The sequence below is a fragment of the Bombyx mori genome, chromosome 10 (assembly GCF_030269925.1).
Source record: "Bombyx mori chromosome 10, ASM3026992v2".
NCBI classification, from domain to species: Eukaryota; Metazoa; Arthropoda; class Insecta; order Lepidoptera; family Bombycidae; genus Bombyx; species Bombyx mori.
In genome coordinates, this window is record NC_085116.1 from 11,657,837 (window position 1) to 11,684,935 (window position 27,099).

The 27,099-nt window shown below is 36.4% G+C and overlaps 1 protein-coding gene across 3 annotated transcripts; it reads right to left on the bottom strand.

The window, feature by feature from the left end:
- Window positions 1-5,848: 5,848 nt before the first annotated feature.
- Window positions 5,849-25,201, bottom strand: LOC101742967 (sorting nexin-13). 3 transcript variants are annotated; one of them, XM_021353486.3, is made up of 24 exons: window positions 24,522-25,201; window positions 24,247-24,358; window positions 23,918-24,132; window positions 22,334-22,554; window positions 21,590-21,742; window positions 21,247-21,419; window positions 21,011-21,127; window positions 18,807-18,921; window positions 18,592-18,720; window positions 17,739-17,959; window positions 17,240-17,304; window positions 16,970-17,013; window positions 16,716-16,883; window positions 16,308-16,400; window positions 14,929-15,036; window positions 13,505-13,638; window positions 13,196-13,408; window positions 12,483-12,579; window positions 11,374-11,456; window positions 10,847-10,965; window positions 9,763-9,831; window positions 9,179-9,285; window positions 8,765-8,878; window positions 5,849-8,082 (listed from the first exon to the last, which is right to left on the bottom strand). In XM_021353486.3, the coding sequence occupies exons 1-24, from the start codon at window positions 24,632-24,634 to the stop codon at window positions 7,976-7,978; spliced, it is 3,090 nt and encodes a 1,029-aa protein (XP_021209161.1). In that variant the 5' UTR covers window positions 24,635-25,201; the 3' UTR covers window positions 5,849-7,975. The 3 variants fall into 3 exon arrangements, with proteins under 3 accessions (XP_021209161.1, XP_004923230.1, XP_012553010.1); XM_004923173.5 differs by lacking the exon at window positions 16,716-16,883; XM_012697556.4 differs by lacking the exons at window positions 16,308-16,400; window positions 16,716-16,883 and having other exon boundaries at window positions 24,522-25,200.
- Window positions 25,202-27,099: the final 1,898 nt, after the last annotated feature.

Here is a 27,099-nt window from a genome sequence, read left to right on the forward strand (position 1 = left end):
TGGAAAAATCTCAATCGTTTTAAACTAAAATGAAGTGGGACAATTCACAATATAAGCCTAATAAATAACAACACAAGTACTACTAAGACATGTTGTCTTAAATCGTATGTTAAAAACGTTTCATAAATATAAAAGCAATTTTGACAGTAGTAGGTAACTTGCTGACGTTAATGTACTAAATTGAAAGTGTTTAATTCGGAAATAAGTAATGCATTAACAAAACAGTTAATTAGTCTTAATTTGAATAGCAAATTGTATTAAGTACGTATGATCACAACTCGGATTGCCATTCAGAGCATTCAATCATATATTATGTACGTAAATATACATATATATCGTAGTTATAGAATCGGACGGTAGAGGCAGACAGGATATTGCCAAAACGCATTAGACTACCAAAGCTGAACAATTTAATGACGATTGACTATTCATACCACATTCGAGCGGTTGACCGCTTTGCTACTCTTGATTTAGAGTCTAATTATTCTGCGATCTCAGCCGTGTCGGACTCTCGCAGAGTACGTAATGAGAGGGAGGCGACGGGGGGAGGTATGCAAAATGTTGCAATTGCATTTCCCCGTCAGAAAAACAGCTTACACCAGCAAAAATAATTAAGAGTATTAGTGGAGTCGGCAAGCGAGTGTCGCGCAGTAAATATCACGTTAAATACCAACGTACATTTATTGGCGCAGAGACTTCCAAACGGTAATGGCGGAAACAATTTTGCCTTTTAAAACAGTCGTGGGGTGCTTTTGTTTGTAAATGCTACCGGTTCAGTTTGACTATAAAGAATGTCGGTAAATGTATGTCATTAAGTGTACTTTTAACGAGACTAAAGAGCGACGTGGAGTACCTCGTAATTGTTAAGTAATGGCTTATGGTTTTAAGAACGCTTACTGTTAAATTGTATGGGTAAAACAGTAAGCAACCTATGGTATTATTTAAGATAAGCCATTAATTGAAGGGTAGAAAAATTGCAAATTGTACTCATTAACTCTTTTTAGTCTCTCTGACAGTTGGGCGCTAGAAAATTTTATATTAACAACTTTTTTAATTCCTCGAAGACTCTTAATGAATATATCTGTGCATTTTTTTTATTACAAGACACAAGTGTGCTACTTCGGGTTTTAGCTACTATGACTATTTCTCCGTCCGTAGCGACAGTGTCGTCAACTAAGTTCCAACCTAAGTATTTAATTCTCATACCCACTTCTACTATACTTAATATTTGCATAGATAGAGGCACACCCTGCCTATTTCTAGCACGGTGGAATCATGCGCTATGGTTTGAAGGACAGGATAACCATTGTAAGAATAATTTGAGACTTAAATGTTATTTGCCTTTATAGGCTTCGGTCAATATCAGGTGGGTTTCAAGCATGTCTCTTCCCCTTAAATAAAACAATTAACACATTTACCGCATTAGGGCTCACAATGAAATCGAAATTGCCGGGTGAAGAGGTGATTAAAAACAGGTAATAATGATTGATAGTATTTCATTAACGGTTTTGAACTGCACGCAATGAACTTAGCGTCATGCGCGAGGTCGACGGCCTTGTGCGACACCGCGATGTATCCATCAGTTACCCGCGCTTTTGATTTCGTGCTGACGAAAAAAGAACTTACTAAAAATTCATATGCGTATATGTTGGCGCGTATGTTTAGCTTAGTTTAGCAAATAAATATTATTGGCTTTTATTTTAATTGATTTTATTTCTGGTGGGCCGAGGGACCGTGAATTTGATTCGGTAAACATTCGGGTAACGAAAAGGTTTCTTTGCTCTTTTTCTGTGTCTTTAATATTTTTGGACTTTGACTCCAGCGTCAATGTCGCGTCTGCTGCGCAGAGGACAGGACGGAATGGAGAAACATAGTCCAAATAAAAGTGCTCCGTAAAAATCACGACCCTCAGCACTGAGGAACACGATGCAAGGAGGAGGAGTATCTGTAAATGTATCCTATGTGCCTATCTAAATGTATATCAGTCATAATATATACTTATATATGGGTCTCTGGTTCCCATAGTATTGGGGTCAGATGAATTATTAATTATTCATTGTGATAATGGCACATTATTTCATCCTATTCATTCTCATTAATTAATACTTTTCAGCTTCTCGAAATTTTGCTTAAGACTGGTTATTTTAAAAAAAATTGTACACTGTTTACTTTCTCGCTAACATAGGAATACCTAAGTGTATTTACATTTTTCAGTGCGTCATTTGTCTGTTGTCACTTGTAGGTATATTGAGGACGGTCCATCCCAAAGAACAACTAAACCGTAAAAAAGATAGTCCCCCAATTAAATTGAACCACTGTCCGTGAAATTGTTTACCGTTTGAGGTAAAGATTTCCCAAATTACTATAGAAGAATGTGGGTCAAATACGTAGCTTCAATTTTATAGGTTACACTCGCCGAAGTGAAAAAAAAGCTACTTTATGGGGAAGCATAGTATTATTTTTTATCCTTGTGTTCCCAGCCTACATATATAGTATAATATATCTAGGCTACATCAAATTATTGTATTGTCGTCGGTTCTTGATACGTACCTACGCAATTATTCAAGTTAATCAGAGGTCTTGAAGGTAGCGTAAATTGGGCTGAACGATTCTGTTACATAGATAGAAATCAAACTAATACAAGCGTGTTAAAAGGGAATGATCTGAATTTCAAAACAATTTGAGAATAAAGTTGTTCAAAATTTTGAAAGGTTTCTAAGATTTATTTGTTTTATTTTAATTTTAGATAAAGTAAAAATATTCCTCCACGATCTCTCACGACCAAATTACAAATAGCGCCCTCTGAGCTTGTATATAAAGGCATCCTGCCCCCACCATTCTCCCATCGCATAATCCTGCGTTCACGTTAGAGAAGTGAGAGATCCTTTATAAAATACAATTAACACTACGATCTCAAAGCCGACGACGGCATTCACGTTAATACTGTCTATGACATCTTTTTTTTTCTACCTATTCTAGTAGCCTCGAGGGGTTATTCATCGAGCTAGTAGGTAAGCTCACGGGGCTCAAACCGAGTGTTGCTAACACTAACCCTAGTAAGAGCCGTGCTTCGCAGAATCTACCACCGGATCGGAAACGCGACCCACTGAGAAGATACGGCGAGAAACTCAGTGGGCTGTGTCTATGTGTTAATTTACTCGTCGAGCCCTTCGTCGCAAGCGACGGGTTCGGCGAGAACGGTGACCGGTGCTTGAGGTACCTAAAAGCACCGTTAATGGATCGGAAGGATCCTAAATGACGTGTTTAGGGCAATGACCTCTGGTAGCCATTCAACGGCGGGTGGACCGTGTGTCTGTCAAACCAAAAAAAAGTAGAAATAGCGGGAAAACTTCGTGATAGCATTACGGAAGCAGTTCCGGTAGATTCTATAACTATAATTTTGGTAAAAATTTTAAATTCTCAGAAAAATTATTCAATATGATCCCTAAATCTTTTTTTACCATCACATCGCCGGCCATCTAGAATAGAACCACTATCCTAAAGGATAAGACGTCCAGTGCATTCGTGTTGAGCAACGGTATTCGAATCATACAGGGAGGTACCAATTTTTCTAATGAAATACGTACTTAACAAATGTTCACGATTCACTTCCACGATAAAAGAATAATATCGTGTAATAAAATTATATAAAACCCGCAAAATTATAATTTGCGTAATTACTGGTGGTAGGACCTCTTGTGGGTCCGCACTGATAGTTATCACCACACTGCCTATTTCAGCCCTGAAGCAGTAATGCGTTTCGGTTTGAAGGGTGGGGCAGCCGTTGTAACTATACTGAGACCTTAGAACTCATATCTCAAGGCGGGTGGCGGCATTTACGTGGTAGATATCTATGATCTTCGGTAACCACTTAACACCACGTGGGCCGTGAGCTCGTCCACCAATCTATGCAATAAATAAAAAATATAAAAACCACTACGTTCATCTACAATGCGTTTACGAAGATCTTTTTTGTCACGTATCAATCAGCTTTGAAATGTACTTTTCTCTCTACTAGTTTTCTCAAGCATTACGATAAGCTCTTCTTCTAATAAGGCCTAAGGAGAGTCCTCATCAATAAGCACCGTCTTGTGTGTACCCATGGTATTGCTGATGTCCATGAGTAAAACGTAAATTTAAACGTAACCTTTATGCGTAAACATCATGAAACTATAATATTATTAACAATAGTTCACGGGACGATATCTCAACGGTACTCCGAAAGCAATGTTTTTAAATGAAAAATTTAATATACAACTAAACATTAACGGTGACTTGGCAGGAGCAATAGCGCTGGCGACGGCCCAATCCCTCCACATGCCATCACAAAATGGTCACAGCGCGTACCGCCTTCATTTGGCAATATTTCACTGCATAATAATTTACATTCAATTTATAATTCAAATGTTTAATGAATCATGTTATACTTAGTCTGGCCATAAATACTGTTACAATTAAAAATTTAAAATTTTCTATTGCAAATAACATTTATTACTTTTACAGTGTGTTAGCTTAATACATAAATATAAAACAATTTAAAGTATGAAAAAAGCTTATTCGAAGTGGTCTCCATTGGCTGCAATACAGTTCTTTAAACGTTGAGACCAGTTATCAATAGATGCACGCACTCTTTCCATGGGACAATTTTTCACTGCCAATTGTACGAATTGTTTTAGGGACACTAGACGACGGCCAGTATTCAGCTCTGATGAAGTCCGAAACGTTCGTTTCCAACCAAGACTGCGTAGACCGAGCCTTATGACCTGGCACCGAGTCTTGCTGGAAGGACCATTCTGATTATTGAACATGGTGTTGTTACGGGGCTTCACTACCTTCTCAAGAATGGTATCTTGATACACTTGTGCCGATGTTTTGATACCTTTTTCACAAAAGTATAGCTCAGTCACTCCTTCATAGCTAATACCCCACCAAACCATCACCGAAGTCGGATAGTGCCCACGTTGCACTCTGTCGACTAATTGGGAAGCTTCCTTAGAGCTTTCAGCATAAATACGGTCATTTTGTGAGTTAAAATGTTGCTCAGTTGTAAAAAATTTCTTATCCGTAAACAAAAATTTTCTATGACCTCCCTTTGCGTACCGCTTCAGTAGTTGTTTCAATTTTACCACCCTATTCTCTTTTAAATTATCAATTAAGAAATGACCAGTACGTCTCTTATAGGCTGCAAGTCCTGTCATCTTTAAAATACGCGACATGGTTCTAGGTGCTATCTTCATCTTTTGCTTTCGGACAGGATTTCTTCGAATTCTTTCCCTTACTGCTTTGACCACCTTTTTCGTACGAACACTACGTGGACGGCCAGATCTTTTTCTGTCACAAACGGAGGAGGTCTCATTGCACCTATTAATAGTCCGGTACACAAACATTTTACTAATACCAAGCGTATGGAGAGTTTTAAAAATTGCATTTGGCTCCATACCTACTTTGTGTAATGCAATCACAGCGATTCGGTTCTCTTTATCACCCCACTCCATTTTAATATCGCAAAATATTGTACAATGTATTGGCGCCAAAATGAGAAAACTTAATGAGCAATCATATAAAAATGACAGATTCCAAATTCAAATGTATATTTTGTTTATTTTTAATTGTAACAGTACTTATGGCCAAAGTACATACTACGTAGCTGTGCCGAGAGGTATATTCTGGAGCCAGATTGCAGCTAAAATAATTACTTGAATAGTAGTAAAAATGTACACATAGTAAAGTTGGATAAAACAATTTCAAGCAATTGCGCAGTCTCTTGTTTCCAACCATCATCATCAGAAAATTCGTTAAAGAAAATATAAAAGTGTTGTCAATTGAAAATGAAATGAAACAAAGTCAGTTTAGAAATATATTTTATTCAAAAGAATTTAAACGTTTTCATAAATTTAATATTTTATACCTGCTAGTTTATGTCGTGAACTGCATTATAGTTTATTTTTCTTTGTACGTGGGCGTTCAATAAGCATTTGCTCATTAATATTTAAGGTTTATATTATAAACTTATACTTTTTAATGCTCATTTCCATAAATACATACATAAGTATTCTATTTAGTATTTATATTATAACTATGATATGTTTTTATTTTAGACATATAATAACAATATTACTATGTGTATTTCTTCTTCTAAATTGTGTAAATTTTACTATCTATTTCGTTGTTCATTTTATACACCAAGAAAACCAATCAGCTTAACTAGCTGAAATAATATATTTGTTTACCGAGTTAACCCTGAATACTTTTTGTGTATTGTGAATAGTTCATTGTGAACACGCAATCTAAAGCAAAGGCGGCCATTTTGCATTCCGTGAGAGCGTTGAACCCACGGGTGAGCTGTTTCTTTTATTTTTATTACCTTGACTTTAACAAAAGTACCAGAAATCACATTCGTTTCTGGAACTTTTCTTTAGACTCCTATCAATAATAAATGGTGTAATGGAATACTTGAAAAAAAGTAAGGTAATTGGTAAAACGTATACTTTTGTAATGCATTTTCAGCAAGTTTAAAATTCAATTGACACATGGGTTGCAGTCTCTGGGAAACGAGGGTAGCCCAGCTTTTCCATAATATTTGCACTACATTGGTGCTTCACAATGTTTAATGAATAATTAACAGCTTGCGTTCAGATCGAGTTAGTGGTTTGTTCCCATGTCGGTTTTCGGAATGGTATTTTTAAACCCTGTAAAAATAGCTGCTATAATATTCTATTGGCGTATTTGATTAATTTTCTAAGTCCTAGATCCCATTATAGCAGTTAATCAGCTAATAATAAAGTGCTCGAGAATATCATTAACTACAAAAGGCACATACATTGTAAATCTCTTAACAACAAAATATATTTTGTTCAAATGTGTTCGTTTATTGTAACAGATTTGACTTGATGCCGGGCGCATTTCTCGGTTTTAAAATATAGCACAACAAACAAAGTATTACGACCGTTGAGGACATTCAAATAAAACTATTAGATATTTGAATTAATTTTTGTTTTTTAAAATGTGACGGATGTAAATTTTACTAATTAAAATACTTTTTTATATTTTATTTTTAGACATTATTTATTTACATAATATATTTATATATATTTTTTTGTTTTGCTTCCAGTGATTTCTATTAATTAAAAGTTTTTTCGTGGCTTGAACCACAATATGTAGCTGCATATTTTTTTAAATATTATTTAATATCACGATTCACAAGTTACACTTGCCTCTTTGGCACAATGAAATTTTCATAATTTATCTAAATTCAATCACATTTTTATATTTTGTATATTTATGTTAAGCATTTCATTATATTAATTTTTTATTTTCATTCGTTTATGAATAAATCACCGGAAGAAATTTCAGGTTGTTCATACTTCGTGTATTTTTTTAACCTCCTAAATAGTTAATATGTAATAGGCATACATATTAAACATAATTTAGATAGCTTTGATGATTCATTGTCTCCATTCGGATTCGTGTGTTGAGTTATTATTTTGAGATGCTGAAAATACTTCAAAATTTCCAAGAAATAACGATTTAATTATTGAAGAAGGTTTATACAGAATTTATAGGAAATATTCATTAAAACGAATACAAAGGATTGTGGTTCTACCAAGTTATATATAGTGTAATTATGTTTTATAATACACTCAATATAATATAAGATCAGGTGACGCGCGGAATCTGTGATCACGGGATGCATGTTACATTGCGGGTTATATGTGAGTCTTATGAACTGACTAAAAAAGTAACTATGCATTGCGTAGTAAAATCATATTTTTGTCCCTTCACATTAAGTTTTTCATTTAATCGCATTTCGATTTCGGGAATGACGTTTTCACACCCTGTATATTCTATTTGACTATATTTGCATAAAGGGTGTCCTTTTTTATTTAGAATAAATTTTTTTTAACTTTTCTTTTCAATTCAGCAGTTAAATAGTCCAAATCTGAATCATATCAGAACACAAAATGTTGAGTATTTTTCATATAACAGAATTCTTCTTCGGCGCTGATACTCTAGGAGAATTCGTGTAAAGTTTCTTGAACAGACCTTGTATGTTGTTGTCGGGAAAGAGATTGGTTAGGGTTACTGAAAATATGTAATAAACGATTAATAAATAAGGTATGCCCTGCCTTTTTCTGCCGTGAAGCAGTAATGCGTTTCGGTTTGAAGGGTGGGGCAGCCGTTGTAACTATACTGATATGTTAGAACTTATATCTCAAGGTGGGTGGCGCATCTGATGTCTATGGGCTCCAGTCACCAATTAACACCAGGTGGGCTGTGAGCTCGTCCACCCATCTAAGCAATAAAAAAAATAAAAAATATGCCTAAAAAGTCTTAAAACTGATATTATGCCATGATTTAATTAATGTAATTTAAAAAATAACATTTGGAATTGAGACGGCGTACTTAGGCATCTTCGCACAGAGTGAGTGCTACTATGTCACACGTAAGCTTTGACGTTATTACTAACTATAATGTAAATTCTCTATCTAACATAAAATTATAATAATTTTGTTTTTTTGACTCTTTAATTTTGTTTTTATTGATCGCTTTGTTTCTAAGGCCGCTGTCTCAAGCTAGTTATGATAATATTTATACTAAAATAAATATTTTTAACACTACAAAAGGCTGTAAATATTTCCATAATAACTACAATAGGTTTTTTATTGACCAACTAATTTATATGAAGATCTTATGGCATATTCATTTATTTGAGTCGTTCTGAATATACCAATGCAACAGGATAATTAACTTATTAACGGCTTACCTTCCAACAAAACGAATATTAAGCGTCTGTTGATTTCTTGTATTTGGAATAAATCGAATACTGTGAGGAGACCTCTTCGAGCTGAATCAGTACCGACTATATGTTTGAGATCATCTGAAATAGAATAGGCCTAAAGTACACCATTCAAAAAAAAATACAACTAATTTTACATGAACACACAAACCACCAATATCAAGAACTCAAAATAAACAAAAATAAGGAGGTTCTGAAGTCAATTGCACTTTTTTATATGTACGTTAGCCTCAGACCTCTTAGTAATTTTTGAGTTAAACTTAATAATGTATATTTAGTTGACTTCGATATACATTGACGATATTCTCTTTTTATTCTATCTTTTTCGTTGAAGCTTTGTATTATTAGTTAATAGATACGTGCTAATATCGACGACCTTACCAGAGCAGGCCGAGAGCAATGCAACTTTAGCGGCAACCCTAGTTCTCGCTTTAGTCGCCGCATCCCTTTCGCTGTAACTGGCGCTGTGTCGGCTAGTTAACCATTGCCTGGAAATATTGAATTAAACAATTAAACCTTTTGATCGAACGTTAACAAGAAATCACTAATGATCACTCCGGTTTGAGCCCCGTGAGCTCACCTACTAGTTAAGGTTACGCTGAAATAGCCTCTCAAGGCTATCAAGCTTAGGTAGGAGAAAAAAAAACTTATGAATAAGACGACAGGGCATCAAGTGATTCGATTTTTAGGAGCTTTGAATTTTACAACTGCTCAAAAATTAAAATAAATTAAATTATGCCTTAAGGTTCACAGTGTGGGAGAGTCGTATTACAATAGTACTGATACCGTTTTTATAGCATCGACATGAATTCAATTAATGAATGAGCTCACATCCGATGTTGTTACTTGGATGGACTTTTTTTTTCTTGCACTGAATAGTTGGTTTTCCTGTCTCATTAACTGTCTAAGGATAGCTTGCATAATAAAAAATTAAAAACAATTTACTTATTCGGAACAAAACTCACTTAAACGTTTTCAAATACTGAACCACGTTCCGAGGCGACGTCAACGACGATACGAGTTCTAAAACTTTCCTGTCAAATAACAAACAAAAAAATTATATAATGTGAATAATTCCAAGTTGTAAATGTAAATTTAGTCAGCCCGCAATCTATATCAAACTGTATTCGGAGTCAATGACCGCGATGACAGTTTTTTTTTTTTAAATGTTGTCTACAAGGTGAACGATATCACAGACCAACTGATGTCATATGGTCAACAGAGCTCGTAGACGTCACAACAAGAATGCCGCCACCTACCTTGAGACATGAATGAGGTCGAAATCCCTGCTTATTTCTGCCGTGAAGCAGTAATGCGTTTCGGTTTTAAGGGTGGGGCAACCGTTATAACTATACTGAGAGCATAGAACTCATATCTCAAGGTGGGTGGCAGCATTTACGTTGTAGATGTCTATGGGCTCCAATAACCACTTAACACTAGGTGGGCTATGGGGTCACCCACAGGGTTCGTCCTGTTTCAAATACTAGAATTTAACGGACACATTCCGTTATTTTAAGCCGCAGAAGAGAGGCCCATAAAAATAAATAATTATTACTTTAACGTAGAGGAAGGCGTGACAGAGCTCAACTATAAAACCGCCAGCAGTAGTTGCAAAATTAATACTCAATACTTTATGCGGACCAATCAAAGGACTCGGGTGTTCATTTAAAGCTAAATTGTCCATTACATCTTCACCACGCCGTTTATTATTTATTTATTTATTTCTTAGATGGGTGGACGAGCTCACAGCCCACCTGGTGTTAAGTGGTAACTGGTGGTAGGCACCAGTAATTACGCAAAATTATAATTTTGCGGGTTTGATTTTTACTACACAATGTTATTCCTTCACCGTCAATCGTGAACGTATTTTAGTAGTACTTGCCAGTGGGATTCGAGCACCGGTGCGTCGCTACATACGAATGCACCGGACGTCTTATCCTTTAGGCCAAGACGACTTCAAGAAAAGCTAAAAGCAAAAGCTAAAATGTGCCATAACAACTTCACCACGCCGAGTACTATTTAGAGACTAATTCTGTTAAAACCAAATACCTGTTCACGCGATCCGCAATGAGGGTTCTGAGTGGCGCAAGAAGTCGACGCCTGAGCCACAACCCTCGGATGCCAAGCACTTCTTCCAAGAGCTTCAATGCCATGCTTTCATCGCCGTCCTGTACATTTACAAATTAAGCAACAGTCAGCGATGATGTCTAGGTGGCACAACCCACTGAGGTTCTCGTCGGATCTTCTCAGTGGGTCAGGATTCCGAATCGGTGGTAGATTTGCTAGTGCTAACAAATGATTTCAGGCTGATCCCTGTGAGCTCGCCTACACATTCGGTTTTAAGGGATTTTGTGACCTGGTAACTAAGACATTTAGGTCAAGTCTTATTTTAATATGAAAAATGATATTATAAAATGAAATGAAGTTGATTAATATGACAAATGGCATGAAATGAAATGAAATGAGTTGAGATGAAGTGTAATGCCTGAAAAAATTCATAATAAAAAAATTGGTATAGTAGTAGTACATAGGAGATGATAACTTTCTTTACGTTTAGTTTAAAATAAAACACTTACGTCTTGTCCGTCGGTTGCGTTGCCGGTTTTAATGCCGTCGTAGTAATTTTCAGTGTTCTTTCCTTGGAAGACCTTTGAGATTCCTGGAAGATGTGAGGAAGACAAACGACTGATCAGAAGTGACAGACATGTAAAGAGAAAATACAAGGTTACCCGTGTCATTATTATAGTTACGCCGGTTAGAGTAACGCCATCTATCGTCGAATAGCCGAACGAATATCGAAGGATCTAGTAACATCTAGAACGCTCGAGAAGTACGTCATCTATTATCAGATAGCGGAAACACACGTCGAAGGTACTCGACTTGTGAGGAATGTTCTCGAGGAATTTAGGGATATCGTATCGACTATAAAAGCGTTGCAGAGATGGCACGCAATTAGTTAGTAATCGGAACTATTCGAAGCGAAACACCGAACGGAAGCACCTGAAGCGAAGCTGAAGAAGTGAATTAAGAATTTTAAAGTGTTCGGAGAGTGTTCTAAATAATTAAATACAGTTTTAAGTTGTACTTTGATGGAACATTTATTTATCCCGAACACCAGCGCGTAAAAATATTAATAAACACTCTTATACATTATTTGTTCCTAAATACTTAAATCGAATCTTTAAAAAACCTAGTCGCAGAATAATACGTTATAATTTTTATTTTATTTTTTAATTAATTCGTCAATGATTTAAGTCAAAAATGAAGTCATCCATAGAGCTAAAGCCTACTGTGCAAGAATCGAAGCCCATCCGAATAACCTTGCTATGCATTTAATGGACAACCAAATGACTACAAGAAGACTCAGAAGAAGGGTGCCTCAAGATCTACTAGACATGTCAATGGGCATTGTGAATGTACCGTAAAATATGGTTTTTCTTCTCAAAACTACGATTGAGTGTCTTAAGACAGCTTAGGGGTCATCCATAAATTACGTCACACGTTGATGGGGAGGGGGGTAATACCGAAATGTGACATAGTGTGACAGGTGTTCAAAAGTGCTAAAATTCGTGTGACGTAATTTATGGATGGCCCCTTACTATATAAAAAATTTAAAAAACACATCTAATTCCAGTGCGTTTATCCAATTGAATTTAATAGTCCATAGACATTGAAATACGTTTACCGTCCATAACTCCGTCGACAGTGTTCACGAACTGATCCGGCATATTTTTCAATGTCCTCATTCCGGCTCTCAAGGGGTTCACGAGAAGCGCATCGATCTATTAACAACAATTAATCAAAGACTCGATAAATTGAATATAAATTATCATTTTAGAAATTTTCACAATACGCTAAGTTCATAAACACAAAGCTAACCAGTTATTGTTACGTCGTAATGCAAACGAGAAAATATTTAAGATTACTTGCAGATTTGCAAGTCGTCGTAGCATCAAAGAATAAGACGTCCGGTGCATTCATATCTAGCGATGCAACGGTGTTCGAATCCCGCAGGCGGGTACCAATTTTTCTAATGAAATACGTATTTAGCAATTGTTCACTATTAACTTCCACGATGAAGAAATAGCATCGTGTAATAAAAATCAAACCCGTAAAATTATAATTTGCGTAATTACTGGTGGTAAGACGTCTTGTGAGTCAGCACGGGTAGGTACGACCACCCTACCTTTTGCTGCCGTAAAGCAAAAATGCGTTTCGGTTTGAAGGGTAGGGCAGCCGTTGTAACTATACTGAGATCTTAGAACTTAGATCTCAAGGTGGGTGGCGCATTTACATTGTAGATGTCTATGGGCTCCAGTAACCACTTAACACCAGGTGGGCTGTGAGCTCTTTCACTCCAGCTTTTCCATTCCAGCTCGTATATTTCTCATTGCTCACCGTATTACTATGTTTTTCGGTTTGATTGACCGGACTGAGGAATCCCCCCAAGTAGTCCCGCGACAGCAGCGCCATGTACTTTGCCTCCCTCGAAAGGCTGGCCAGAGTCTGAAGGTAGCCGTTCAGTATCCGTTTCCTGTTCTCCAAAACTACTCGTGACGTATTCTGAAACGTCTTTTTAGCCGGAAATGGAACGTTCCCAAGTTCTGGCCACTGGAATATAAATTTTCGATTGTCGTTAATAAAGTTTATTATCAAATGTAGAAGTGTCTAGTACCGTAGCACGGTTAATTTTTTCAAAGTACTCACCTTTTCTTTAATAGAGCAATGCAGGTCATAGAAATCACTGTATCTCCTATATATGTGCCACACCTCGTTGTCTGAAAGTCTCGTAACGGCTATGGCGTATATACCAAAGGCTCGACCTTTGTCTTGTACTAGTGCTGCGAAAGAACTTTTTCATCAGAACGAATTATTTTCTTGAGTACCTAAGTTCAAGAACTTCTTCATCAGAACCAAATATTTTCTTCAGTACCTCTTATTTTTATTTTTTATTGCCCTTGTAGGCAGACGAGCATACGGCCCACCTAATGGTGAGTGGTTACCGTCGCCCATGGACTTCAGCAATGCCAGGGGCAGAGCCAAGCCGCTGCCTACCGCTTAATACTCTCCACAAGCCTCGTTTGAAGAAGTACATGTCATAGCGCTCGGGAAACACCGTGGAGGGGAGCTCATTCCATAGCCGGATGGTACGTGGCAAAAAAGACCTCTGGAAACGCACTGTGGATGATCGCAGTGGCTCCAGGTAGTATGGATGAACTCCAACCTACGTCCAATAGGCGTGTATGTATCGAGGCGTACTTATCAAGAACGACTTTCGCAATGACGGTATTATATCACTCGACATCTTTAATGTGCAAGGGTCTTACAATCATTATACAATAGAACCTAAGCTTCACCATCGCGTCCCAAGACGTCTGAATTCACATTATGATTTGTATGGGCTTTGGTAGCCATGCACACTTTTTACTGGTGGTTAGATGTCTTGCGAGTCCGCACGGGTAGGTATCACCGCCCTACCTATTTCTGCCGTGAAGCCGTAATGCGTTTCGGTTTGAAGTGTAAGACAGTCGGTGTACTGTAAAAATGAGACCATAGAACTCATATCTCAAGGCAGGTGTCGGCATTTACGTTGTAGATGTCTATGGGCTCCGGTAACCACTTAACACGGTAACTTAGGTCGTGAGCTCGTCCACCCTTCTAATCAAGAAAAAAAGAAAATACCAGATGAGCCATGAGCTTCTCTAATGTAGGTAACATTAGCAATATAATTTTTATTTGACTTAGCCAATGAATATTGTTTTCTTGTAATTTGTGTTAATGTACACCCTATACAGTAAGATAAAACATCGAATATCCAATGTTTTTCAATCATCTAAATGAGTTTTACATATCGACGCTTGAAAGGCAAACGTGACTAAGCGACAATGCGTGAACTTTACTAACTAATTTAAAGTTGAAATACCTGAAAAAAATTCCATTTTAACGAATCTAGCTGTAGGATTGAAATGATTTTAATAGACCTAGAAATATATATTTTTTTGCGCATCGAATATGATTATTGCGTATCATTTATGTACAAAGCAGTTATTGTCGCTTAGTCACGTTTGCCTTTCAAGCGTCGATATTATACAACCTTACCATTACATATTATTTGATGTGCCTTTACTAACCTGTTTCTATGATACAAGCCGATAGCGGAGACAGTAAATTTTTGGCTTTCCTACTGATTTCCGTGTGCGACATCGACAAGCTGGAGTTAGCTGTCAAACTTGAGGGTCCTGTAATGACACATAAAGTACATCACAAACAAACTATAAACTCATTAAAAATCCATGGTAATATCAATAAAAGCACTTGCGAATAGTTCCATACGGCACATTACCAAGAAAAATTGAAACATAACTGAACCTCGCTCTTTCACACCGAAAACAACGACTCACGCGCCATCTATCGCAAACCGATGGTATCATGTCAATGACATTCCCAATTTTCCAAGATGAAACAGGACAGATCATTCGATTCGGACGAACGAATGTGTGAATGGTGAATGATATTAAAAAACGTAAGTTACAAATAAACACACAAGCATTCATTTATATATTAATTCAAATAAAAAAAATTTGTTAGACTGACAAGATACATACACATACCTTGGAATGAATTGAATTTGTTTAATTTAATTGAAATTTTTATCCATTTCAAGACAGATTAATGATACTAAGTTTAGCAAATGTATAAAAGCTGATGACAATCAAACAATAACCTAACTTCTCAGCAACCTAAGCACATTAAGTAAGGAATCGCGACCTATATTAGCAATGCGTGTTTACAGAATTTATGGTTTAAAGTAATGTGAATGGACTTTAAATATCAAATATGTTACGATCAAAGTGCATTCCCACTAATATATTATGACATATACTGTCGGTTGTGTATACCAGGTCATATTTAAATATTTTTACGACATAATTGCGCGTTATAATAAATATATGTATATGTTAAATATATTTACAATTTTAGACGCATCGCTCTGTAATTATAATATTAGAGTATTTTAATCACGTTCTACGACTTGCGAATGCTACAAAAATACCACACTAAGTAAATTCTACTGCTGATAATAAGCTACAACTTTTACTAAAATGTACTGGCTAAGCTCCCTTGTAGATTTTCATTAGTGAATTTAAATTTAGACTTATAAAGATTCAGTACCTATAGCAGTTCCGTGAAAATCATAAACGTATTTTTCTAAAGCACAACTCTTTGAGAATCTAAAGATACGAGTTACCAATATATAGACGAATTAATTACAAGTGACAACATCTAAATTTACAAGCCGTATCTAAACGAATATATCCGTCCTGCTCTAACGTGACCCTACACACGAGGAACGAGCAAGACAAAACGTTTATTATCCGAGCATATTTACAAAGCAAAAACATATCGAGCCCCAGGACATGAGTGCTGCAAATAAAATCTACTAAAAGCCATTCCGCTGCATAAGGCTACTACTTTATAATCATGCTATTCCTAAAGGGTTCATATTGACCTGCACCCTCATTGTTCATCCTTTCAGCCAAATTTCCAACTATATCAGACCTTGAACGGTTATGTCTTGTACCGGGAACGTGTAATAAGTCACCTATAAAATCAACATTAGGGCATTAACGTCAAAAATCATCATTAATCAATCAAAAATCAAGTAAAAATCTACTTTATTACAACTAGCTTAAGATACAAAATTCTAATATATTATGTATATGACATGTTTATTTGTATCTACATTCTACCGACTACCGACATATACTATTTTTATAAACAAACTACCGACACAGGCAATAGCATCGCAAGAAACCTATAGTCATAACAAAAAACATAAAAATAAATAAATTTAAATTGTGTCTAATACATCTCATTTTATTTGACTATGAACTCTAAATATATGCTGTTAAGATACCAATTGCACTGCACTTTGGCAACGTGTGATTTTTATTCATTTGTAATCTTCTAGTTAAGGAACGGGGAAACGTGAATGACTTAAGCGGCATATCGTATTTATATTTCGATTTGAGAAATAGCTTCGGTAGGTGACTCAGACAAGTTTTCACAATTTTCTTGCATTTTTCTATCGGAAAAATAAATTTAATACAATTTTTTTGGTGAATTAAAAAAAAAACTTTTTTATTATCATATTTAAAATCCAAAACTCACCGCTATACTTTTTACTGTCCGATTTTGGATCGGTTTTCAGGTCACTGAAAGGAAACAAAAAATGAATGAAATCATCATCCAAAGAACGTAATACTGCGTGTCGGTTTTAACGGTAGGATATCGCCGGTGATTTCGACCTTATTTCTTAAGGTGCGTCGTTAACTTTAAAGGTGTCATCGGCGTCATTAATTTTATAATATAACCAACGGAGACCTCGTCTACGCTAATAAAAAGAATATATAGAAAAAAGCAAACACTTTAAAATCATACCTATTACTTCTGTAAGTACCATCCTCAGTTTCCATCATAAAATCGGCTTGCCAAGAAGGATCGTCCTAGAATAAAATCCGCGTATCAACTATTTTTTGTTTTCGTCAAATCTAACATAATACTCTTTTATTTTTTACATCAGGTCTATAAAGGATTCGTTCGTTAAAGAGCGAATACACGCTAAAACGGTCGCCCAAAACACGTCATTTCGGATCCTCCCGATCCATTAACGGTACTTTTAGGTACCTCAAGCACCGGTCATCGCCCTCGTAAATAAGCAAATAAATTAACCCACAAACACAGTCCACTGATTTTCTCGCCGGATCTTCTCAGTGGGTCGCGTTTCCGATCCGGTGGTAGATTTTGCGAGGAACGGCTCTTGCTAGGGTTCGTGTTAGTGACGTCGTCAGGTTTGAGCCCCGTGAGCTCAACTACTAGTTAAGGTTAAGCTGAAATAGCCTCTCTAGTCTATCAGATTAGGTAGGAAAAAAACGCAAACCTCTAAAGCGTCGCAGACGCATTTCTGCAGCTCGTCAAAACACACAACTGGATTGTTCGTAAACTCCTCCCCTTCGGTCGTGATTTTACGGACGAGTTCCGAATAACAGTTCTCTGGCACGCCCATTACCGGCGGTTTGTTCGGCGATAAAAACAGATCGCACAACTCGAGTGCGGACGAACGTAAGTTGTCTATGACCTCTTTCGATGTGTGCGGAGCGTCTGCAAAAACGAATGAATAAAATGCATAAGATAACATTAAAGAGGCCTTCCCTCTGATTATCTCTCGATATTCGAAACACGCTCGTGTTGATACGGTACGCACGCCATATATTGTACGTTTATAATATTGTTATAAATAAGTGTTACTAGTAACGCCATCTATTGTCAAATAGCGTAAGAGAGATATAGAAACGACTAATACTATCGAAAATACTCTAGAAATATTCTAGTAGACCTGTTGTATGGAATATAAAATAATTGCAGAGACGACATGAAGGCAGTTAGTAATTAGTTCTACACGAAACGAGACTAAGGAAGTGAATTGCGAATTGTAACGTGCACCTTGACTGTTCTCAGTGTTAACAAAGTTTTAATTTGTATTTCGGTGAATTTTTTTTATTTATCCCGAGCCCCATCGCGTAGCAGTATTAACCAAAAGGAATTTCTGAATTATCTTTAACTGTGGTAGGAGATTTTGTATATCCGAAGGTACCACCGTTCTGCGTATTTCTATCGCGAAGTAACAATGCATTCCAGTTTGACGGGTTGGCGGAGACATTACACAATACATTACACAATTGAAACTTCAACTATGAACTGAAAATACAAGAACTCGCATATTCCCAAATCACCTGATTCATGGAGCTCTATCTCTAGTAAATATTGCGCGTTAGACTTCCACGCTGCTGTTGCTCTCAAAAACTTCAATGTTCTCGCAATTTCCTCGGACATTTTTTGTGTATTCAAATTATTCAGAGTACCTGAAAATTTTAATGAATGAAACACAATCACAAAATTGTAACAAAATGTACATGCTGTATTTATTACGTGTAGAAATTTCAAATACCTTCTTGAGGACCTAACGTAGCCCTTCTGGCCTGTATTATCCTGGTCACGTACTGTAACGAGGATAATTTCTGACGATCCTGAAGCTCCCATTCGCCGGCGCTGTCTTTAGAATGCTAAAAATCGTTAATGAAAACTCAATGTTTTTTGTATGTTTGTTGGAGGCAATTGTTTATATCTAAAAGGTCAACCGAGGCGGATGTTACGCTGATAAAACAGAGTGAATATTGCCACCCAACTGGAGGCTTGATGTCGGAGTCTCCATTCCAATAGAATAACGGCTATGCTACCATGCAACGATCTTCCCCGTAGACATACTCACATTATTGTTATTTTAGGGTAATAAAATCTATATATCGATATCAGCCGATACACGATATTGCTCGATGTGATGCGCATCGCCATATCGGACCGATTCGTGAATCGAAATCTATATTTCGATATCAGCCGATACACGATATTGCTCGATGTGATGCGCATCGGCATATCGTACCGATTCGTTAATATCAGCAATATTCGTTTGGTTCGTATCGAATCGGCCAGAGTGAGTGAGCGCACGATAGGGATATCATGTGATGAATGAAACAGAAACAGGCATTATCCATACAATTGTAAACCTTATATTTAAGTCCATATGTCTGTAGATTATTCTTAGCGTATCAGCAGGATACAATTAAGGAAAGAAGTTTCAACTTTCGACCCTAACTTGAATGCAGTATAGCCTATTTGCATCGTTGAATTTAATTTCACGCGCTTTGACCTTGAACTAGAATTTTTGGACAAGTGTTTATAAATACTTAAAAGTTTTTTGTGTTTGATTTTTAAAGTACACATTTTTCTATTTTTAGTTGAATCCAAATAATTGAGTTTATTTCTTGTGTTTGTATTAAACTTTTGAAATCTACACTCTTTTGGTATATTTTGTAATTTTAAATTAAGACACAAAATACTAAAAACTGAAAATAATGTAGCCAGTCCTAAGCCTGGTAAAAGCATGAAGGAAAGTTTTTTGATATTTTTATTTTCATGTTCTTTTTATTACTTTAAGATCATATTATAAATTGATATCAGAAAACCAACCGTATAACGTTGACTTAAATCTATATCTACTACGATATTATATCAGCGTATCGTTTCAAATCTCAAATATCATGAATCGAGAAAATCTACTAGCATCCATCAATATATCAATAGCTACAAGTCGTCGTGGCCTAAAGGTTAAGACGTCCGGTGCATTCGTATGAAGCGATGCACCGGTGTTCGAATCCCGCAGGCGGGTACCAATTTTTCTAATGAAATACGTACTCAACAAATGTTCACGATTGACTTCCACGGTGAAGGAATAACATCGTGCAATAAAAACCAAACCCGCAAAAATGTAATTTGCGTAATCACTGGTGGTAGGATCTCTTGTGAGTCCGCACTGGTAGGTACCACCACCCCGCCTATTTCCGCCGTGAAGCAGTAATGCGTTTCGGTTCGAAGGGTGGGGTAGCCGTTGTAACTATACTGAGATCTTAGAACTTATATCTGGAGGTGGGTGGCGCATTTACGTTGTAGATGTCTATGGGCTCCAGTAACCACTTAACACCAGGTGGGCTGTGAGCTCGTCCATCCATCTAAGCAATAAAAAAAAATATATATATATATATATAGATTCAGAAAATATATAGATTCAATATCCGATATTGATCCTCGATATATAGATACGATTCGATACGCGGCAAAACCGATATTACCCACTCCTACTGTGAGCAGTTAAGGAGATTATTTAGTCAATAAAATTATTACATTCACGCAATAGTACCATAATCTCTTTATGGGATCCATAAGGATAACTTAATATAACCTTTTGATTTGTTTATTAGAATTACGAATGATGGTTATAATATCTTAATCTAAAAAAAATTGTCATAGTTATAGAATAGCTACCTATAATTCCAAAATGATACTTATTTCCGATAAACAAGAAGCTTTTAATAGTATCACAAATTGGATTGAGTCTGTCAATTGATAGTGTTCTGATAATTAAGTAAAAGTCTAAATAAAGTTACAACCGCACAGCAGATGGTGTGAGATTAGTTTAAATTCCAATAGTTCATATTAAACACATGTAAGTTTGATGTCGTCAGTGTTACCACTATATGCAATTATTCTACCATATCTGGGCAGGCGTAGACGTTCGATAAACTTATCAATACTTACTAGTTTCTGTATATCCTTTTCTACTAATTCTAAAGTTGCGTCCAACTCTTCAGCATCCCCGCAGCTTCTTATGACTATCAAAAACAGTTCTGATGGAAGTATTGAATCTTTGCAACACTGAAAATTATGTGTACTGTCATTAATAATAATTTAATTAGTAAGAGATTCTAATATAATAGTAGTGAAAATTAAATAGACAAATAAAAGTACTGAGCTAAAATGTAAAATTTACATACAGATTTTATGATCATTCTATTGATATTATCAGGGTCACTCATTAAACTGATTATGGGGCGTAAAACAACGGCTGATAAAAGATCAATCAAAATCGTCTTCATTGCATGACATCCCCATGCTTCTTCTGGAGCTACCAAGTACAATATAGCTTCAGATACTTCACAAAGGAGCTCTGAAACATTCAAGTTATATGAAAAGGACACAATTTATGAAATAAAACTGATTATTGCACACAAGACATGACTACTAAGACAACAGTTGGCCTAAAACATTAATTAACGAAAAATATTTAAAAAAAAGGATTATTCTATGAGTTTCATTCTAATTTTCTCAAATTCTTACCATATTCTTTATCTGTATCATCACAGAACACATCTCTACACATTTGTTTATTTTCTATAGCACATTCAAGTTCAAAAAATATATCTTTTAATGTTTTCCCTGTAATATTTTCAGAGCTATCATAAAATTTTGATTTACCAAATATTTGAGAGTCTGAAATAAATAAAAACAAAATCAGTAAAATACATGAAATAATTTTTTGGTTCACTGATAGCAGAGTAATTTGTAAGCCCAATCCAATGACCACTATTCTGCCTATTTGGAGTGTACAAATTTAGCATTCTGAATTGAAGGATTGGATAGCCATTGTTTCAAAAAAGTGAGACCTTAATCTTATGTCTCTAGGTGGACTGCAGTGTTTCTATAAACTTCAATATCTCCTTAACCCAGGTATCTCTAAGATTAAGGTGTAAGAGTGCAGGGGAGTCGTTTAGTGGGTGGGCCCTAAATTCCTTGGGCCCGCGGTCTGCTCTCAACACCTGCAGATCGTTGAGTCTCACATACCCCGCGCGCCCCCTAGGCGCGGGGACCTCGTAGGAGGTTCGGCCTTCGGCCCGGAAAAAAAAAAAAAAGGTATCTCTAAGATTGTGTACTCAACAATTACTTGTTAAATTTACGCTATCCACTATATTGGAAAGTAATAAACTCTTATTACTTTCTTCTTCCACTTCCACTCGGAAGTAGTAGTAATCCTATAGAATAAATTAACTGTATCCAAATACCCTACAAGATGGATATTTTTACCTGGTAACCAAGATAAATCTGTTTCACTCTTATTCCTTCTGTGTGTTTTCTTCTCATCCCTTTTTGGACTTAATTTAGCAGTATCATTTGCTGATTCTTTGGCATTCATTAACTCTACATGTTTCAGGCGAACTCTTGATTGCTTAAACATCTTCAAATGAGTTGTTAGTTCTTCAGGAAATCTTGTTGAGAGCAAATTAATCCAATCCACACATTTTATCCTGGAAAATGTAGACTTGATACAGCAATATTAAAGTAGCAAGCATCTCAGCACTTTCTACTCTATTATTTAATTATTAGTTCAGCGCACTTAAGTTCTCGCTGTTTGGTAATATATGATTTCAACAATTAGTGCTGACCAACTTTGAATGAAACAACAATGTGTCGTGATTGGTTCTGTCACTTCAAATACAGTGATTTCAATGTTCACGACCATATGCGTGAAGGAAGGCCAAAAACCTTCAAAAATTCTAAAATAATAACATAAGATTAGCTTGCTTCAGGAATAGGAGTTACTCGCCAAGCCATTTCCAAGGAATTACATGCATTAGGAATGAATCAAAGCAAGAGACTTGGTTTCCTTACAAGTAAAAGCCAAAAGATTTTTTTGCTTGTGAACAACTGCTCCATCAGTCAAAAATGAAAGGTTTTTTCCATTAATGAAAAATAGATTCAATAAAGAAACCTAAAATGAAAATAATCTTGGGGATTGTCCTGTCACAGTTCTATGTTGTTGGCTTGGCCAAATATTCACGCTGTGAAGGTTATGCTGTGTATTTGGTGGGACCAGAACACAACAATAAGTTAATGTGGGCTGTTAGAACCTAACGAACCATATCTGGGGAACAGTATCAAACCCAATACTGTTGAGCTGAGTGATATGCGAAAAATAGGCACAATATGACATCATAAAGTGATTCTCCTATATGACAATGCGCAGTCACACTCAGAAGACAAACACTTCTACCATTGAGATTTTCAAACTGTACCAGAAAGATGGGGATAGCTGTGGCTACTAATGGGCAATGCTATGAATGGTTCATTTATAAGCATTTATTTACATTGTAGTTGCTTTCTCTTCAAAAAAATTAGCAAGAAATTGGTTTAAGACTTTACACATTTTAATTAAACTATTTACTGTGATTGTAGCATACTAAAAAAAAAATCAGTATAATAATTTAAATATTCTATATACTTTATAACTTTTAGATACCTCAATATTGGTTAAAGTTATATGTTATGTAAATATAACCCTAATTTTTTTAATGACCAATAATAATGTATTTTTTAATTTATTGGGAGTTATTTTTACTGTGAAAGAACCTCATATTCCAACTTAAGACACACTTTGACCTTATCCTCCAATTGCAATAGCTAATAACTAATTAACAAGAATTTTCCACTGCTAGTGCTTTTAATTTAAAGACAACCAAAACATTATTGTACTTCCGATTTCTAAAAGTTTACCATATTTGTAATAATTTTCTAGAAATATTTATATTGTTAAATTTCACAATATGATAAACTAAATCTGATTTGTTAAAATCATACACATAACATAAAATGTAGTAAAATTATACTTACCTATTAACTACATTAGCACCAGTAGCAAGCACCAAACGTTTTATTGCATGCTTAGTGAACTCATCATCATTTGTCAAAATCTCATACCATGGTGTAACATAATCATTTATAATTATTACAATTATTTCATTTAGAAATGAATCTACAGTTTCACTTCCTGTTATTCTACTATCAAATTTTAATAAAGGTACCTTTTTTTGAAACTCTTCTAGAACCTTAAAAAAACAATATTAATAGTTGAAGTATGATTAAAGAAATAAGTGAAGCAAATATGAAAGTTTAAAATAATTTGAAGCTGTGAAAGTTTCTTAAGCCTCCGTTTTTCTTACCTTAGGAAGAGTAATAGAGAAATTATTACATTGTAATGGATCATCAGGACTGTCTATATCAACAGAAAATATTTTTTTGTTATCATAAACGCAATACAGGAATGTCAATACACTGCAAATAATAAAACATCTTAGTAATTATCTTAAAATAACAATATGTACCTCAGTGTTTTTTCTCACAACTCATAACATATTTGATTAGGATATAACACTAAAATGAACTGATCCAACCAAAATAAAAAACGTTCGTTTTAGATAAATAAACGGGAGCTTACCCGAGTATGAAAGAAACAATAAACAACAGTAAAGAAAAATAGATTCCAATTCCAAATAAACCGGTGATTATTACGCTAATCAAACCAAACCATCCTGCAATCTTTGCTATCATATTATCGAATATAGCGTTTTGTTTTGATCTAATTTACAAATGCCTATTAAACGCTCAAAATTCACGTAAGAGACGAAAATTATTACAAACTTTATCCACATATTTCTAATTTGCAAAACAGCATTTGACATAAGTAGACAGTAGTATTAATTTTTTTTTTTTTTTTTAAGAGATTTTATGACCTGGTAACTAAGACCTTTAAGTCATGTCTTATTTTACTTTATATTCTTAATTTTATGAAAAATGATAATATGGAGTGAAATGAAATGAAGATGATTAATATGAGACATTAATCAACTGGGATGAAATTAAATGAAATGAAATGATATGGGATGAAATATAATCGCAGTAAAATGGTGGTCATTTACTGAGATTTTTTCAGTGGACTTTTTGGAGGAACCCGGGAAGTTACGTCCAGCAGCTTTGTTTCATTTTCCCACATTTGTGCACTTTCACAGATATTAAACAGTTAATAAACCACCATTATTACACATTTAAACCTGAAGAAACACTAAATAGACAAAATAAAACAAATCACACAACTTCACTCCTCGCGTTCCCGCCAAAAAGTCCAACAGTAGTATTAAGCATAGACCTTCATTGGTATTAAGTAGGTATTTTTTTAAGGGATTTTATGTCCTGGTAACTAAGACCTTTAAGTCATGTCCTATTTTAATTTATATTCTTATTTTTATGAAAAATGATAATATGGAGTGAAATCAAATGAAATGAAATGAAATCTATGTATTGCTTTGATAAGAGACACAGATATAAACACAATTTTCGGCACAGACTAGACAGAAATATATTTTTGTGGATGTAGTTTTTTTTTGGCTGAGTGTCGAACCTCTTACAGGTCCCCGCGCCTAAGGGCCACACAGTTATGTCGGACTCAACACTTAGTAGATTCTGGGAGCGTACCGCGATCCCAAGGATGCTATTTAGGTCCCTATCCTTTTTTTCCCTACCTATTCGCTGATAGCTTAGGGAACTATTGCAGCTACTCCCGCGGGTAGCCTGGGGGACTTTGCTAACATCTACCTTAGCAAGAGCAGTGCTTCGCTTAATTTGCCACTGAATCGGGATCACGACCCATTGAGAAGATCTGTCAAGAAATTCAGTGCTGGCTTCGTGAGCGAACACTACACTTGCATATTAAGTAATTTTTCTAACACTATTGAGTTCGCTCGTCGAACAATTCGGCGTAATCGACGAGTTTGACGAGGAAGGTGATTGGTGCTGGGGGGGTCTAAAAGCACCGAGAGTGGATCCGAGGGATACGACAAGACTTGTTTCGGGCGACGGTGTCTTTGCGTTGCCCCGTCATCGTGGTCAAATAGGTAATTAGAGGCGGCCACGATAAAAAACATTATCGTGTTGCGCCGCAAACTAGCGTAGCGTCACGGGGTATGTGGGACTTGACGATCTGCTGATGTTGGAAGCAGACCACGGGCTCAAGGAATTTTAGGGCCCTACCGCACCAAACGACTCCCTTGCACTTTTACACACGACGTCTGATCTTCCTCCGGGATCAGAACCCGGTCAAAGTACCTAGAGGGTTTCCACGGTCAACACTACAACTAGACTCGCGGTGCCACCCCGAGGATGCCCGACCGACGGGTCGTCAAGGCGATAGTCGACGACCAACGACGCCGGTCGTCTCTGTACGGCGGGTGCCGCCTAGGCGATGCAGTTGGTGTTCCGGGATACCCCGCTGGGCCCGAACCAGCTTGCCGGGTCGGAACGCGATACACCGACGACCAGGTTGCTCTTCCATAGTATGTTCAGTGACGACAGCGACGACGATAACGCGGACCGCATCGCAGGCCGCAGCCGCCGACGCGTCGTCCCATTCTCCTGGCGCCAGCGCGCTAGAGTGACGATAGCGTGCGGCGCAGCCTCAATCCCCTCAGGTCGCCCCGTGACCGCCCCATGGTTGTAGATGGGGTTCGCCAGACGACGAGACTACGCCTGGAGGACGGCACGTCGAGATTGAAGCTTCCGCGCTCGAACTTCCGCCGCGCCGGGACGCGACTCTCCCTTGGAGCGCTCTGACACTGCCTTAGGATACTTACGAATCGGTTCTAACACCCTACTCACTAAGCGACTTCCCTATCGTTAGCACTAGTAACATCCAGCAGCACCGAGAGTAAATCAGGTCGATCCATCAGAACATAATAATATAACGTAGAACAACGAAATTCGGAGAACCGGGCCAGGGTTATAATTTGTGGCGCCTACGACAAGGAGATTATGTTATCGAATGTTATTAATACGCTCCGCGCACCTCAAAGCATATTTTTTTTAAGAAAAAAGACAATAACTACATATGTTCTAAAAATCAAGAAGTAGTCTTAATGTCCACCTCTCTACTTCTTAGAGCTTGTATCATAAAGTACTCAAAGGAAATCTCTATGAAATGTTTCCCTTGAAACTGATAAATTCCTCTATACATACTTGAATAC

What these genes read in the sequence shown, in the direction of transcription:
- LOC101742967 (XM_021353486.3), bottom strand. Translation starts at nt 24,634, where the DNA reads ATGATAGCAAAGATTGCAGGATGGTTTGGTTTGATTAGCGTAATAATC. An exon ending in ACGCAACCGACGGACAAGAC is followed by an intron (nt 10,966 to 11,373) that starts GTAAGTGTTTTA and finishes GTAAATGTACAG; the next exon opens with GACGGCGATGAAAGCATGGC. An exon ending in CAGTATTTGAAAACGTTTAA is followed by an intron (nt 9,286 to 9,762) that starts GTGAGTTTTGTT and finishes CAATATTTCCAG; the next exon opens with GCAATGGTTAACTAGCCGAC.